The sequence below is a fragment of the Centroberyx gerrardi genome, chromosome 9 (assembly GCF_048128805.1).
Source record: "Centroberyx gerrardi isolate f3 chromosome 9, fCenGer3.hap1.cur.20231027, whole genome shotgun sequence".
NCBI lineage: Eukaryota > Metazoa > Chordata > Actinopteri > Beryciformes > Berycidae > Centroberyx > Centroberyx gerrardi.
This window is the reverse complement of record NC_136005.1, coordinates 11,948,790-11,967,027: the sequence shown is the minus strand read 5'-3', so window position 1 is coordinate 11,967,027 and position 18,238 is coordinate 11,948,790. Positions and strand designations below refer to the sequence as shown.

Here is an 18,238-nt window from a genome sequence, read left to right as displayed (position 1 = left end):
TTCATCAGTGCTAGGTTTCTCCTTTAACAGGAAATCAAATTTGAAGGGTAACAACGCAGGTGAATTACTACATTCACCTCAAAATCAAAACCAAAATGAAAACTCAAAACTGGCCACAGGCAAGAAGCGCCGGAGACATCAAGAGATCGCTTTCTCTCACATTCACGGCGAAAGCAATCCAAGAATCCATCTGAGAAACCAACCAACCTTGTTCTACACAAGTCTATATTTTCAATGCCAAAGTATGTTGGCACAAATTTTAGTACTCATCTTGGATGCGTCATGTGCTCATGTGTGGGTGTGTATATGTGGGTGTGTGTGTAAGTGTGCAGGTTGGATCCACATACCCACGCATCATGTCTGTCTCATTCACAGCAGGTACCAGTGGTCCGATGTTTGCCCTCTGACCTGACAACCCTTCTTCTTCTTTATTTTTAGCTCTTTTTCATTGCCAGTCTGATCTAAGCTCAACCATATCAGAGGAAGTTTTTTGTGATACTCATGATCCCAGAGGGAGAAATTTGTCTCTTCGTTTCCCCGTCTCCAAAGGGAGATCCAAGCGCAGGGTCAGCGACAGAACAGCGCTCCTGGAGCTGCTAGGGATTCATTTTCTTGCTCAAAGACACGTTTCAGTGCCTTAAAAATCAGCATCAATGTCACAAATTGGGATTTTCTGATATCCAGCTCTACAGCACAACACAGACTATGCATGTAGCAGACTACTACCCTCAATCGCAATACACTATTGCGCTACCATCGTCCAGAGGGAAAGCAAACAACCAGCAACATTCAATCAGGCAGTAAAGCCACAGTGACTTGTGACAGCTTGTAAAAGCTGAGAAAATTGCAGCCTGAGAGCGCTTGACAAAACCTACTACTGGACTGACCTCCGCATCCGCACAGCTACCTGCACACAGCTGTACACACACACACAAAAACATACACGCACGTACACACACACACACACACACACATACACACGCAAAGCAGAGAAAAGAGCACTGAGCAATGAATGTCAGATCTCATACACCTCTCAAGGCTATTTTGATTGCCAAGAAGTAACTTAGGAGCCCTGTACGGTTAAATATGACATTTGTTGGTTCACACACACAGACACACACACACATACAGTGGTTTTCCTGCTTGTGAGGAGCACGTGTAGGATCAGAGGAATGCAGGCTCTCCCCTGGCTCTTACCTCAGGCAACTGGAACCCTGTAAAAACACAACAAAAACAACCCCACAGTTTCCACTCGCACATAAACTTTAATGCGCCATCTAATGTTCCTCCGCCCTGTGCCTATGTCTGCATGTGTGCATCTAAGTTTGTAAACAGTTTTCATTCACAGAAGCCCTAATTAAAGATCCTATAGCTTCCTCATCCCACCACGCAGCACGTGTTACACTCTATAGCACTGCATAAGCATTCAAAGGAAACTAATTTCTCTTATCCTGGGTTCACATCTCACATGCTTTCATCTTATCTAGGTTGACCTGCGAGGCTCTAGCCTGTTGTGGATTCCTGTTGTACACACTGTTGCACTCTCGCAAGATATTAAGCTGCATAATGAAGTGGTCAGTACAGAAGTAAAAACTACAAATATTAGTACTATTATCATGGCGATTATTATTATTATCATCATTCAGACAGAGTTGAACAGCGCTGATTTGGGAAAAGCAGTAGTAACAGAAGAAGAAACTCGAACGGGGAGAGTGAGAGTTTAGCTGCTGTAGGCTAAATAGAGAGAATGGAGGGGGCTTTGAGTAGTAATGGCCGAAGGGGGCGGAGAGAGAGAGAGGGAGAGAGAGACAGAGAGAGAGAGACAGAGAGAGAGAGGAACACGTGTCTGTAGCAGTATGGAACTGGAGCTCTCACCTCCGCTGGGGACCACACACACACACACACACACTTAAGTACACATATATCAAAACACACACAAACACCCGCAAACATTTACTGTAAGTGCGCACATATCATCCCTGTGCGTGCCCCCCCCCCACACACACACACACACACACACACACACACACTCCCCTCGCCGCAGGGAGAGAGAAGAATTGCATCATGTTCTAGAAATGGCTCCTGCTTTGACACACAGCACTTGACTAAACTGGTGCCTCTCACATGACACGGAGCACAGCGTCATACCTGCTCCCCTGGCCTTACCAAAGTGAAGGACACACACATACACACACAAACACTTTCTCTGACATACACTCTCACTTCCCTCGCTTTCTCAATGGACATTCTTTTTTTTTTTATGTTCTCAATGGCTGTATGTCTCTGGAATCAAGTCCAATTCTACAAGAACCTCAACTATTTCTCTATTTCTTTGCCTTTCATTTGACCACATACTGCGACTCTCACATATGGGATCAGCAGGACAACACAAAAAAGGAAATAACTGGAGAAAACCAGGGGAAAACGGGATGTGGGACGTTTTCAAAACACCTGAAGTCCTGGAAATCACATCCATGACCTCCATTACTCTTCCACTGTAATGCTAAAAATGGCTGTTTTAACCATTCAAATAAAACATATGGAACGTTGTACACCTACTTGTCAAAGTCACAACTCCAAGGCAATGCGTGCATGTGTGTGTGTGTGTGTGTGTGAGAGAGAGACACAAAGAGAGACGTTTCCTGTATTACGCTTTCCCGACAGCGAGGCCTGGCAGAAAATCGAGGAGCCAACATAATATGCGGGCTGTAACAGTCAATGTTCGAGTATAAACATGGCTGAGGTCGTTATGCTTTGAACGCTAGCCTCTCAGTCAGACACACAGACAGAACAACACAAGCTATAATCGCCTTCAAAAAAATAATAAGCATTCTCTCTGTGTGTCTTACAATAGAAGCCATTCTCTGTGTTTAGGGTAGGAGAGGAAAGACTGACTGACTAACTGACTGACTGACTTGCTGCAGCACTAAGCCAACCCACAGCTCTTTTTAACCAAAGGATAGAAAATCTGTATAATTCATAACAAACAAGTGTACTGTTATAAATCAGATTTATCCCTGTCTGTCTGTCTGCTTTCTCTCCAACTGCCTTGTTTCCCTGACTCTTACCCTTACTCTCTTTCTCTCCTTGCCTTTGTTTTCCCATAATGTCTACCTGTCAGCGCGCAGTTCCCTGTTTTACAATGCAGTTGAGTCATTTCACACATCAAGCTGATCCCTAGCCTGTAATTACAGAACACTTACCCACAATGCTCCAGTCAATGAATGCTAATCAGAGGGCGGGGCGTGTCCACGACCTCTGACTGCTGATATTAAGAGCGTCCCTCCACATCATAGAAATCATTAGGAAAACCATTTGGAGTGAAAACATCAGTCGCCTCAATTGATTTCTGCGAGGAAAAATCTCCGATGCATATTCTCATTATGTGTCTCAACGGGCCGCTTAACAACAAGGAACATGATGGATTCTGGGAAGGTGCTATACTATCACCTCCGCGCACAGTAGCCGAGTCAATATGGAAATTTTTCCACTTCTCAATGTAATAATGTCATTCTTAATTTCTGCCTGTATCAGGTTGGAAGAGCAGTTTAAATGCCTGAGAACAATCGACTTCCTAATGGCTATACGTATGGGGAAAAGGACAGAAGATCCTCAGTATTTCAAAGTATGGTACAAGAAAGCTTTCCTTCTTTCTTCTTACCTCTTTCTTAAAGATACAGACAGACAGACAGACAGACAGACAGACAGACAAACACAGACAAATACACTTACTTCTCTGGCAGTGGCTCTGTGTCCAGCAGCGTCCCCTGAAGTGTCCGTTGATGGTGTTCTGTGGGCAGATGGTTTGGCCCTGGGCTGTGCCGGGACACACGTCTCCACACTCCCTATCGTTCTTATTGGCCACGATGTAGTTGTCCTCCACCGTGTCCAGGATCTTGGACCAGTCCAGGGTGGCCAGGTAGCAGAGGTCCGGGTTCTTCTCGATCCTCACGGCGCCCCTGGTGATATTCATGAGGCTGTGGAGGCCCACCTCCTTCAGCTGCAGCATCTCGAAGAGCACTAGAGCGTAGTTGAAGAAGAGGTTGTTGCCACGGATCACTGTCAGGTTGGGGAAGAGCTCGCTGAGGCTCTCCAGGCCGTAGACCCTGAACAGCAGCAGGTAGTCGGTCACCACCCTCAGCTTGGGGTAGCTGAGGCCGCGGAAGTCCTCGGGCTTGGTCTTGAACATGAGCAGGATCTTCAGGTGGCCCTCAATGATGGTGCAGTTCTCCAGCGACTGGAGGTTGGTCACATTGTTCCGGATGTCCTTACTCTGGCAGACTGGAAGGATGGAAAGGAGGACAGAGGTAAAGAGAGAGAAAGAGAGGTAAGAGAAGAATACAGTCAGTCGTCGCCACTACGCAAGTCTACTCTGCATTATTGTAGTCAATGTGGAGTCAAAACAGTATATATTTATTCATCCAGGGAAGGGTTTTACTAAGCATGTACATCCTTTTTCAGCATTGCCCTGCTTCACAGTCATAAAGTTATAAACATACCTGGGAGCTGCCCAATACTACAATACCACTGAGAAGCTCCACTAGAACAATTTTGTGTTAAGTATCTTGCTCAAAGGCACATTGGCAGAAGTGTTGAGGGAGCATTAAACATCCATTTTCCACACCCAAGTATATTTCGCTATTGAGTATTAATTACTTGTACAGAAAAGAATGAAGAGAGCACACCATTGTGTAGATGAAGTGACATGGTGCTGCTTGCAATTTGCTTGACAGTGGCCTGTAGGCCTAGCCGGCAAAAGAGTCCGCTTCAATTTGCTACTGTATTAAAACAACCGGATATGAACATCAATGGGTCCTTCTTTTTCCCCATCTAAGCCATGAAACCACTAGTGATTTGCATTAAGTAGAGCAGAGCCATTCACAAAAGCAGCCTCGCTCAGTCCCCTTGACAATCTGACTGGCCGCGAGCGCTCCCTCTCTCTCTCTCCCTCTCTCTCACACACACACACACACACACACACACACACACACTCTCTCTTTTCATTGGCTCCAATAGTATTTCCCCTGAGAGGAAATGATTGTATGGCACTGTCTTATCTGAATGAAGCAGACGAGAAAGGGTTAACAGAAATAAAAGCCTGGAAGCAAAACGCTTCTCCCTGCTCATTCATAATCTAGCTGCTGCACGTTTACACACACATATGCCCACACTTGGACGGGCGAATGCAGGCACACACACACATGTGCACACACACGTACACACACACATACATCAGAGGAATGCAGAATTCATTAGGGGGCGGTTACTTAGCGGAGATGTAGAGAGGGGAAAAGCATGCTGCTGCTGCTTCCTACTAATAACAACAAGATACACATTTCCACCCTATTCTACAGCGATGAAAGGAAAATCACCACACAGGAGGGAAGGGCGCTTCATACACACTAGAAGTCAGTATGTCACATGTGTTATTTCTCAACACATTCTGGAGAGAGTGCTGTATTTTATTATGCTTACCATTAAATTGTTAAATCTCATTTCCTATGTTCCCTTGTTTTTAAATGACAGGTATAAAAAAAGAAAACATAATTTCTGTTGTTGCAACTGCACTGTAGCTGATTATTTTTTTCAAAAATGTTGTTCACAAAGCTGCTAATAGGATATTGAGGATATATCCAGTCTATGATAAGTGTCTCCAGGTTTTGTTCACTTTTCACAATCTAATGCATACCTTCTCATGATATAACAATCTCTTCAAATGATGCATAAAAATGTTGATAGCATGACAAGAAATATAAGGTAAATAGGGTCAGGATGGCAATAACCGTCTTATTGGAAAAGGTAACTAGGGAACTGATTACACTTATTAGAAAACCAACTATGGTTCACAATCTGAGTATGTTTCCGTCAGTAACGCACCACCCCTGACATTATAGGTTCCACATGTAAACAAAATGGAGGGTGGAATGAGTGTGTGGTGTAAGTGTATGAGGTGGCAGAGGAGGAGTGGTGGGTCAGCCAGCCTTCTGCACATGACAGCAGCATGCTAATGGTCTACAACCGCTCTGCTGCTTCCAATCAATCTCTCACACACACACACACACACACACACACACACACACACACACACACACACACACACACACACACACACACACACACACACACACACACACACCTGCTTATCCCACTCTGTACATGTCTTTCATACTGTATACTGTATCTTAAAGGTGTGAATCCCATCTGCTTACCACCTCTCCCTATTCTCCCATTTGTTTTTGTTTTGGGTTTGTTTTCTCATTCACACACACACACCAAAAATAATAAAACAAGCACACACCTTCCCAAAAAAGTCACAAGTCATTGCAGTGTATTGCACAGCACCAGCAGTTGCTGACCCTCGTCATCTCCCAGGTGTAAGCTACCTATTAACTTATCACTCTGTTAATGGTTAACAAGACAAACATGTCAACAATTCAGGTACAAACTCTGACCAGCAGCACATCAATGAAATGGCTGGCATCCAATCAGGCCTGTAATAGCTAGATTGCCAAATAAGATCATGTTGTTTACTACAGCAGCATAAGACCATTGTTGATAATCAGGGTGAGCTATTCAAAATTGAAACAAAGCTATATTTATTTCAAATACTTACAGCTCATGGTGGGTGCAACCTGGTTGTAATAATAGGGCATATACCTGCTGCTGTCATTTTAGAAAAAGAAAGATTTCTGGATCTCAAATTGAAAAATGTATTTTTTTTTCTCTTATAAGGCACTAGTGTTTCACATTCATTTTACATAGTATGTGCCAGGTTGCCTGTAATGTAATGCCTGTAATAATGCTTGGTTCAACAACATCACAGCTTCACAGGTCAAAACATTTTAACCAAGATATATGCAGGAGGAAAGGTCCAAATTTCAAAATCCTGTTTTGTGCCCGTGTAAGAGACTTAACAAAAGAGTGATGAAACACTTAAGTGCCCTACATAGCCAAGTATGTTAATATAAGATTGGTGTTACTGGACATGGTGACACAATTTTTACAATGAAAGGAATTAGTCCAAGTGAGATATTAAACTGTAGCTATCAATTGTGCTCCTCTGTACATGGTGTAAGGCCAAGTGCAGCCCCTGTCTGTTCGTTTGTTCAGTTTTACAATGGTCAGCCTGTAGCCTACCGGCTATCCAAACAGAGCGTATGTGTGTACACATAACCTCTGCGTGTGTGCGTGCATGTGTGTCAAGGTGGATCTTGGTATTAGGCCACAAGCGATTGGAAGACAATAGTGAGGCCTAGAATAGAGGAAGGCTGGGTTGCATCACGTCCCTATAGACATAATTGGACAAACATCATAAAAAAGGCAACAGCTCTCCATAGCAACAAGTTTGCACCAGTATGCACAAACACACCAACTTCTCAAGGAAGAAACTCACTAACAGGATTTTCAAAACTGACTTAAAGTATATGGAATATTAAAAGAATATATGAAAAATAAAGGACTTTATCATATTGGGTCTTTCAAACCTAACTTATTTTTTACACTGGAATAGAAATAATAATCCACATGTTATTCCTATGATCTTGAGACAGTTCAGACAATATTTGTAAGGAGAAGCTGACTTTGTGGACTCACATAACATTTTTGAGCATGTAGATGAGCTATATTTCACGATAGTGGAAACACCTCTAAACCAGGGAAGGAAAATTTACATGTTATTTCAGCCATTTCATCAGACAAGATGCTTTTCAGAGTAGAAAATAACCTGGTTAGTTACCTGCTAAATTAGCTGGTAGAGTAGACAAACTTACAAGCCACAACAAATATTTGCCAGCATTTGGCAGCTGGTGTTAATTTCCCATTCTGTTCTCAATTAGAAAATGTATCTCCAAGCCACCATGTTGGTGTTGGTCTCAAAAAATCAGCCTTTCAAAAAGGTGCAACTCCAAAAAGTGATGCTTTCAACGTCACAGACTGCAGCCTTGGCTCTCTTGCTTCTAGCACTGGAAGAGACTGGTTCATATCCACAAAAATAGACTGCGCTATCCATGATCATAGGAATAACATGCAATATTTCATTTTGGGTGGATTTTGGCATTCAAGTTATGAGATCTGTCTAGAGTTGATGTATTGTGCATTGAGTCTACAGGCTGGTGGGTGGGCATGGCATGAGCACAGCTAAAGGAGCCTTTCTTCAGTTTCTGATGGGACTCAACGGTGATGACATCAGTTGGTTATATCACATGGCTGGGTAAGGTCACACAAAGAACCAAACATTGATCATGTGAATTGGTTTGTTATCAAACCAAAGCCTGTTATTCAGCCATGGGTTAAGTGAAAGCTACACTTTGCACAGATCTGGGTCAGTGTTCCCCCTTCAAACACTGATCTCGCCTGCTAAAGGGAGAAACTGAAACTGATGAGAGATCAGTGGCTAGGGGTCAACTTGAATCCCGGGTCACATTGGAGCGGGCCCCATAGTGATGGGAAATCCAATGCACACAAATGTAGACACGTGCCCATTCACACACACACTCACACACACACGTCTCCTGGGTTCTACCGGTGTATCATTTGGCGGTGGGACCTCCAAGGCTGAGCCGTTCTCACACATACTCAGCATAGCATACTTCCCCTCCTCCCTTAGAGCCAATCAATTATCTGAGACAGACGGACGGACAGAGGGGAGGACAGGCGGCAGGAAGAGGAAAGGGAAGCGACCAATCTCTGATGTCACCCCCTTTGGCTGATGACTTTTCCGTCCCCATGGGGATGTCATACTTCAGCTGGCCCCTTCTTTACGAGTGACACACAACTCACCTCCATGGGTACAAGGGTGCACATGTACTCCCACGCACAAACACACACCCACATTTACACAGTCCCTTAAAATTCCTCCCTGACACAAGACCGAAAAAAAACAACGAAATGAGCACAAAACTGTCCACTGTAGTAAATCAAACCAGCTACTGTTTCCTTCTCCGTGTCTCTCTCTCTCTCTCTCTCTCTCTCACACACACACACACACACACACACACACAAACACAAACAGTCTATTCAACTTAGCACAAGTCAGTGTGCAGCCAGCCTTGCCGCCAGCCAAAACCAACTCGTAAAAGGACAATGAATCCAATTTCAGCTGTTATTCAGCTCATCAGATAAAGCGCATGCCGGGCTACATAAAAAAAAAAAAAAACTTCTGGGTGGGTAAACAAATTTAATTGTTCAAAGCAGCTACGGTAGCAACACATTCTACCGGCTGTTCAATCACATTGAACAGGGAACACTAGCAGTTCCTTAAACTAGCCCAGGTATAACCTCTGGACCTTAGTAGCCAAACACTAATAGTATCACACATGCCTACAAACACAAAAAACAAACACACAAATACACCCTTCTTCCACTATGTGGCGTCATCACGGGTAAAAGAAAGAAAGAGAGAAAGACGGAGTAAGACAGAGATAGAAAGAAAGACGGAGTAAGACAGAGATAGAAAGAGAGACGTATAAACCAGTGCAGTAGGTGTTATTCCCAGTGATAAGAGGAACCTTACACCTCCCCGTCACTCCTGCCTTATCTTCTGGACACATCAAACAGGCCTACAGGCCACCCACTCGCTGTCAGCCTGCAGCACTAACCGGACACCTAATGTGCAACACGACAACATAACAAACTACGTTATGCAACACCAGGGGGGCCAGGGTGCAACTTCCCCTATGCCCACAATGATATTCAAGAGAGGACATAAACATGACCTTTCACATTAAAGAGACACTTGAGGGTTTTTTCCCCCACTACAGGTAAGAAATGTGTTACTTAAAATGAGAGGTCTTTGTCCTCTCACCGCATGCTAACAGGCTAACACATGTGTTATGTCTCCTGTTGGAGAAGCTTTACTGACACAAAGACACGCCAGTGGGCCATGAGGGGAAGCACTAGACAGTGCTGCTGGGAGCTCCCTCCGCAAAATGGAGTCTTGTTTTGGACCGACAGGAACGAGGGAGAGATGGAAGGAGGGACGGAGGGAGAGGAGGGGGTCATCGGGGGGCAGATGGGGAAGAGGGAAGGAAAAGGGGAAAGGGGCGGAGGGGGGGGACAGAAATGTTATGCAGTCGGGGTCCGCGCCGAGGGCCACTGTGTCTTTAAAACAATGAGCCCTCTCCTCCCTCTCTCCTCCCAGGTTTAGGAGCAGGGGGAGACGGGAGAGGCAAAGAGGAGGGGAGGAGAGAGCGAATGGGGAGCGAGAGCAGAGGGGGAATGAGTCGGAAGAGGAGAGGGGGAAAGGGTCGCGGGCAAAAGGGGGAAAGCAGGGGAGGGGAGAGAGGGGGTGGGAGTGTAACCTGAGCCTAGCCAGGCAGGCAGGGTGACGTAAGGGACCTCCAGGACGGTTGGTGATCACATGCATGAATGGAGGGCCCCTATGGACCACTGCTACATGACAGACCACATACATGAACACACACACACACACACACACAACCAGGGGAGACGGGAGGGGGCTAGTTTGCTACCTATTGGCCACTTAACACAAAAATAAACAAGAGGAGGGGTTTACCTACAATACACCAACACTCATAACAAACTGAGCCTATGAAGGAGATATTAGAGGAGAAGACGGGACAAAAAGTAGACAGACGGAGACATGGGGAGGTGTGAGGAAAGACAGGAACAGATGTCCGTTGCACAGTTGATGTCATTTTAATTTAAATTCAATCAATTCAGGTGTTTTTTCTTCAAGAATAAAACAAATAGAAATATTTTGTTACAAATGGTTCTTATACCAAATCTATAATGTTTTAATTTACATTTTGAATCAAGTGAACTGACCCTAACCCCAGTCTGCAGCTCTATATGTGATATATAAAAGAATGCTAGACACTGAGGGTGGGGTGGGGAGGTGTATGGGGGACAATGACCGTGACCCCTCTACACCCCACCCTCCCACTGAGGACCACCCATAAGCAGACAGCTTGGTGCTCTCACTGGCTGTCCGGGAGCTCTTAATTACAATAACAACCCAATCAGCCACTAATGAGGCTGGGGGAGGGGGGGGGGGGGGGGAGCAGACCAGAGAATGGAATAACAGAGGAGAGACTGGAACGTACTGTACCATACTGTGGACCTCTATAGGAGAAATGTGGGCCATCCACCCGCCTTCCCTGTCTGTTTGACACTTAATTTGGCAGCAGGAATGAGAAGAGGAGGAGGGAGGTACAGGAGGGGTGTCAGACAAACAGAAACAGCGGAGGAAAAGATTGGAGATGGAGGGAGGGAGGTGAGTTCAAGTCTTCACTGGGAGATTGACAAATGAAGGGTTCCATTCCAAAAAGTTACATTTTGGTAAAAAAAAAATTCAAAAAAACTTTCTTCTTCTGAAAGTGAAGGTCTGAAGATAGTTGCTGACTTGACATTTGTCACTGTGCATGCTGCTTGAATAGTTATTGAATACTGAACATTGAATGTGTGTATATAAAGAGTGATATGTAGTCCACTGTCTTGCAACGTCCCAGTTGTCCTTGCACATTCCACGTTGTCAGTATGTACTGTGAAACTAAGTTGTTAAAATATCTCGGCGCCAACATTGTCTAGACAAATTTTAGTACATTGTACTTGGAAATTAAACTGATTGTGACAGTGAAGAGGCATTCCAAAAAAACAGAGAAAAAAATGAATATTGGTTGCACTGGTATTGAATCTTCCAGCCCACAATTCAGCCACAATGTGAAGAAGCTACAGTATGTGGAGGCATGGGGAGGGCAAGTGAGAAAAAGATAATTTAGATTTAACTGCACAGCCAGTCTCTCTCCTTAGCTCTTATTTTTATTTATTTATTTATGATTACACTCAGATCACAGGAATATTGCCAGGATGGCTCTGACTCCTTGCTATTGGCTGCCTATAATGTGAGGTGATCTAAGAATGGAGCCTTGTTCTACTGTCGTACTCGATGTAAGTTGCATTGGATAAGGGCATCAGCTAAACGCCCATAATATGTACCTTTGTTGCATGTCATGCCCTGTCCCTCTCCCATCTTTCCTGTCTCTCTCCCTAATGTAGACAAGTGTGTAATGTAGACATGCATCAAATATGAAGCAGAAACGCTATGAAAAGTGAAAGAGCCAGGGACATTTTCAGGCAACATGTGGACGCACAGCAAAGCGGTCTCATAGCATTAGATCATCATGATTACATTTGAAAAAATCACTTTGGCATGACCGGTGTAACTGAGGTCATAGTAATGAAACTGCTATCTCTGAGGCTGTTATTCAGTGAGCACCCACAGCTGCAGCCTCCATCATAATGTAGCTACAATTTCAGACAGATCCTTTTCTTATTTTTAGAGTTGCGCTCCCTGCAGAGAATTTAATACGCATCTACCAATAGTAGCAGGCTGGCTAGCTCGGTGCTGGCTGGCAGTAGGAAAGTGGAACGCAGCGGCAGTTTTAGAAGGTGAGAGTGGAGCCCTCTCTGGCCTCCTGTCGATGTGACAGCCCAGAGACCAGCCTGCCTCTGCCTCTCACTGTAGGGGAGGGCAGCGGTGCGTTAGCTTAGCGTGAAACCAGACCTGGCTAGCATGAAACCAGGTGGCGGCTAACTCTGGACCGTGAGAAGTTTCCTCTCTCTGTCAGCTTAGGACGACGTTGCCCCTGATGAGGTGATCTGCCGATTATAGATTTGTCAACGGCTCAGTTGCTGAACAAACCCCGGGAGAGAAAATATGCGGCCGCATTGCCAAGTGGACTGCCAGTGGAAAAATGCGTTTGTTTGTTAATATAGCTGTGGAAAGTCCTGAGAAGTAAAGCCAGCTCCCTGTGCGCCCACTGCCAAGCTGTGGCTTCTACAGTGAAAAATGATGCTGAAAAATTGCATGAGAGGCATTTTGATTAACATGTACCAACTTGTACCTCCAAAACAAAGAGAGTTGAGGACCAAAATAACAGTACGTGTGCCAGAGAAAGAGACAGAGGGGGGCAGTTTGAAGAGAGGAAATAGGATCAGTGTGCCATAAAAATGAAGGAGCACAGGCAAATACAAAAACAGTGAGGAGGGGGATAAATCTCAAAATTCAATTGACTGATTTATATTAGATTGACCTATGACCAAGTAATATGACAAACGAGCATAGCTGACATAGCTGTGCATCATGACTGGTCTGTACTTCTACATTTGAGGACATCAGATAAAGGTAGAGGGGAGAGGGAGAGGAAGGGAGGGAGAAAGAAGAGGTGTGTGGGTGGGGGTGGGGGGGGGGGCGGGCAGGAAGGGAGAGGGAAGGAGCGAGGGGAAAGCACCTGTTCCTCCACTGCCTCAGCCTCCCATTGAGGAGCATGGCATGGGGAGCTGGCCTAGCCTATTTATATACAACGACGGGTCCCGTTACAGCTGTGGCACGGGGCCAGGCCGTGGCAGATTGAAGCAGGGAGAAAAGAGCAACATGCAGGCCCTGAGCTGTCAGATGGCCGGCCAAGAGAAGAGAGAGGCCTAAATCAGATCACACTGGTGACTTTGGCTCGCCTCCTTCCCTCCACCCTCCGGCACTGGCAAAGGAGAGAGGAGGAGAGGGACGGAGGGAGAGGGTGAGAGGTAGAGACAGAGGGAGACAAAGAGACAGATTATAAACAGAGAGGAAGAGAGAGGAAGAGAAAGAGAAAGTGAGGGGGCCAGGCGAGGCGCTGGGTCATTGTCACTTGTTTTCAAAACAATGACTCACTATTGTTTGTTATTCCACCGAGCCTGGTTTGACCTTGGACTCAAGGCCGCTAGAAGGGAGGAGAGGAAAAGTGAAGTGAGAAAAGAGAAGCGAAGGGAAGGAAAGAGACCAGGGCAGGAGAGGAGACAAGAGGAAAGGGCATGAGGAAGGAGAAGAGAAGAAAAGGGAGAGGGGAACAGAAAGATGAGCAGAAAAACAGAGCAGAAGGTGCCTGCACTGCCCTGTTTGACATCTTGCTAGAATGACAGTCTGATAGAAACTGATCCCTGTCTCCGCGACCTTACCAACCCAAACACTAAACATCCACTATGTGGATATGTGTGCCGTCTGACTGAGGTTAAAAGGACATCAGACATCACCAAAAGCATCTTAACAATTATTTGTCCAGGTAATGCTTTTTCTAAGACTACAAGCTCTTTTTCAGCAACAGCATGTTGAAAAAGAGCACTCACTCGGTTAAAAAATCTTTTCTAGTGGCCGCCCAGTACATCTGCAGCTGGGTGTTAAATGTTTTGCTCAAAGGCATTTTGAGGGAGGGGAGAGTGTTATTCACTTTCCTTGCCCAGATTTTCCGAGACAATCAACAGATTTGATCCAGCAACCTTGTGGTCGCAAGCCCGCTTCTCTAACCTTTAGCCTACTGCCGCCCCCTGCTCTGATTCCATTCTCAGACACAGCAAACACAGGCCAAGAATTCAGAAGCCTCAGTCCTTTTGTATAGTAGATAAGATAGTCATTGTCTTTGTATCTGAGGTTTTTCCTTACTGCCCAGTTCCTCATTCCAATTCCAGCCCTTTCTCCCTCTCCTTCCCTCTGCCTCACATGCTTCTGCAGCACAGTACAGCGTCATTTATCCAAACCCCCTCAGAAATGGAGGTTATTCGAAAGAATGAAATGTCCAGACCACTGAGGCAAACAGAAACCCCCACCCAAAAGCTCTGTCAAAATATGAAGTCTGCATGCACGCGTAATCTGACGTGCTCCAAATGATCCAGTATGAACTTTGTCTGCTGTTAGTTGCATGCATCAGCACGTATTTTCCAACAAATGCACACAATCAACAGAATACAGTTTTGCTGCATTTCTTTCTGCTTATGTCCATTTAGGATACCAGATGGTTCAAAAGATAAACAAGGTCCTAATGTACAACAAGCAACATGTTCACTGTCTGGAAAATAATAGGAAACCAAACACACACACAAAAAAAACTTCTGGCCGCAGCTTACAAAACGGCTAAACCAGGTGGTGCTCCAAACAAATAAAAAGCGTGCTGGGGGAAACGGCATTCCTGACATAGCCGATGCGTTTGGGAACAGAGAGAAGACTATGAAACAGGAGCAGGTAATCAACTGCAGACTGGACTGTGGCGAAGATATAGAGCAAGACAGACAGACAACACACACACACACACACACAGAGACACACACACACAGAGTGAGTAATACATAAAACATCTGATGTTCCTTTTCATCTTCCCACGTTAGTGAGTGGAGCGCAGCGCGGCATCTTGGTGTGGTGAGCCTCGGCCTGAGAGGGAGGCAGTCAGAGCTCCATTTCCCTGCTTGACTTCCAGCCACACGGCAGCAGCTGCAGGGCCCAGCCCCACCAACACACCGACCCACAAACCAGAGCTACGCATGGGGCTGGAGGAGCTACGCCTGCCTGCTGCCATTGCCAAGTCAGCCTCTTCCCTCCTGTGTGTCTCTCTTTCTTCTTGCAAATCTGTCTTTCTACCTAATTGACTGTCTGCCCATTTATTAACATTGTGCTGTAGCCACTCAGCATTAAGACTGAAACGACACACACAAGACTGGGGTGGGGGGGGGGGGGGGGGGGCAAAGACAGCAAGAGAGGGACAGGGGTAAGAGCAGAGAGAATGTAACCAGGATGTCACAAGCTTGAATCTCTGGCTTTGAAAACCCGGGCAGGAAAAGTGAACAATGCTCTCCACTCCCTAAACAACCGCCGTCAAGATGCCCTTGAACAAGGCATTTAACCCCCTAATAGCGCTGACGGCCAACTATAGAAAAGCTGTGGTGCATGTGTTCTCAGCAAAACTTCAACATATAACTTAGGGTAAAAAAAAAGAAAGAAAAAAAGACATAGAAACAAGAGAGAGAGCTTGAAAATGAGACGGGGAAGGTTTGATCTAACCTGAGCCTGCCCTGGCTTTAGCTCAATATGCTAACGCTGTCTTTTGACACTAGGTAGTTTTAACCTCCAGCTATAACTGTTTAGGGGTTTAGGAGAGGTATTCCCTGTGTGGTGAATGGACGAGTGAGCTCATCCCAAGCATGGCAAATCCTATTGATTTGACTGGATTGCTGCAAGGCTGCCAACTCCGAGCTACAGTTGAATCCTAAATTTGATGCAAACGAAGAAAAAGACCCAGAGAGGAGAAAATAATTTGATTCTAACTGCCTTGAAATGAGACTACGGGCGCACGTGTGTGTGTGTGTGTGTGTGTGTGTGAGAGAGAGAGAGAGAGAGAGCGAGAGAGAGAGACAGAGACAAAGCCAGAGACTATGAAGAGGAGTGAGAAGACAAGTTAACAAGCAGGAGAGATGGGAAAGCAAAAAAACGAGGCAGAATTTGAGAGGTGGGGAGAGCAAAGAGGTACAGGAGCAAACAGAAAGAGGGGGAATTGACGGAGGGAGGGATTTGACGAACGAAGACGGAAAAGAGGGAGAAGCAGAGGGGAGGATGGAGGGATGAAGAGCGGAGCGGCCAGGTCAGTTTAATGGCCTGTTTGTCTGTGCTGTTAGACCACCGGCTCTCACTGGCTGCTGCAGGAAAACCTCACGTACACACACATTCGTCCACACACACACACGCACACACACCCTGCCTCTCTCTCTCTCTCTGCTTCCTTCTTTCCATATCTCTCCCTCCCTCTACCCTTTCCATCGCTTAGGCCTACACCCGCAGCTTCGATGTCTCCTTCCATTTACAACAACACAAACATAAAAAGTCTTGGTACATTTGAATCTCCACTGAAATCTGTTTTCATAACTTTCTGCCCTTCAATGCCACTTTTTTATACCTCTCCCTGGCATTACACGTTGCCGTAGAAGTTTATATTATTTTTATGAACGTGTTATTAATAAAATCTGAGCGTCAGTGAAACATTCAGACCTGAGCCTTTGATTATGTACCAGTATTCCCCCCCGCTGTTTGTTTTTCCACGGGAACCCCTGCCGATTCCCAAAGATTTTCAAACGCTCCCCCCCTCTGTTGGTTTTTCCATATAGGATATCTGTGAGCATGCTAGGTATGGCATGGATGGAACACTGACGTCGGTTCAACGTTCAAAAGGCCCCCCGGCCAACAAATCACTCACTGTTACCTAGCCTCTGACAGATGGGTCCCCGGAGTGGAGGGTCTGTGGCCGTGCCGGCATTGTAAAATGACTTCCATTCATTACGCTGTCATTTCACAGCAAGGCACGATTCAGTATGGGCCCCCTTGACTGTAAGTGAATGTGGGAATGCTCGATGCAAGCTCATAAACTAGGCGCAAGCTCTCGGTCTCTCTGCCCCCTTTCACTCCATCTTGGCATCACTCCCTCCTTCACTCTCTCTCTCTCTCTCCGATGTGAGCTACCAGCCCTGCCACACAACAATCCCTTCGCTCTAGTCTATCCATATGTACCTGTTCTCATCCCACTCCTCACTGCTCAGCCTGTCGAAAGCGTGACGGACGCCCAGTGACGAGTTAAACACTGTTACAGCAACACAGAACACGTGACGCACGCACACAGACCAAAGAACGCACACGTCAACGATCGAATGGCATAAATAAAAACATACAAGTGTACTTTCTATAATTAAAAGAATAGATTTACTGCTTGGCCAGTGGTGTTGTGAGGCACGGTCAGACTCTCCCGTCTGGCGCTGAGGCTACGGTGGTTCACATGGTGCAGTATGTGGACTTGTTTCCGAAAACTGCCACCGCACAGAAACGCAAACATAAAAGCATACGTACACAAGTACACATACACGGTGTACACTGGAATACACAGCAATGCTTAGATACAAATAACCGCGCACACACACACACCTAGACATATTGCAGTGAACAGAACAGAGATAAGGAATTGAGAATTGAGCTTTGTATACTGCCTCTCTGTAATGCAGGTGGTTTCACTCTCTCTCTACCTGCCGGTGTGTTGATGGGGGTTTGAACATTGCATCCCTCCCTGAGCAGCAGTGTACTGATAGCTGAAGAGGTAGGTATAGTGCTAAGGAGGTGGTTATACAATGACACCCAACATTCAACCTAAATCAACAGCAATTACAGTAATAGGTGAGTATAAGCTATATTATGACTGCACACCTATGGCTTATTTTTGCTAGATATTGTGATCACAATTACTCATCACATCATCTGTCTTGATGGTGTGAGGAACAAAAATATTTTACTGCACTTCAGGCATCTTGATGATTTTCATCAAAAGCTGACATTTTCAATGAAATGAAATGTTTCAGTATGCTAATATTCTACAATTATTAATTGTAAAGACTAAATCTGCGACACATCAGTATACACTGGGCATTCAGCCCAAGGCTC

At 45.5% G+C, this 18,238-nt stretch overlaps 1 protein-coding gene across 1 annotated transcript in view; it reads right to left on the bottom strand.

The window, feature by feature from the left end:
- Positions 1-18,238, bottom strand: part of insrb (insulin receptor b) — a 90,130-nt gene that overhangs the window by 62,307 nt on the left and 9,585 nt on the right. The window contains exon 2 of the mRNA XM_078285790.1: positions 3,733-4,281. Within this exon, the coding sequence (XP_078141916.1) occupies positions 3,733-4,281 (549 nt within the window). The remainder of the gene's footprint in view (positions 1-3,732; positions 4,282-18,238) is intronic.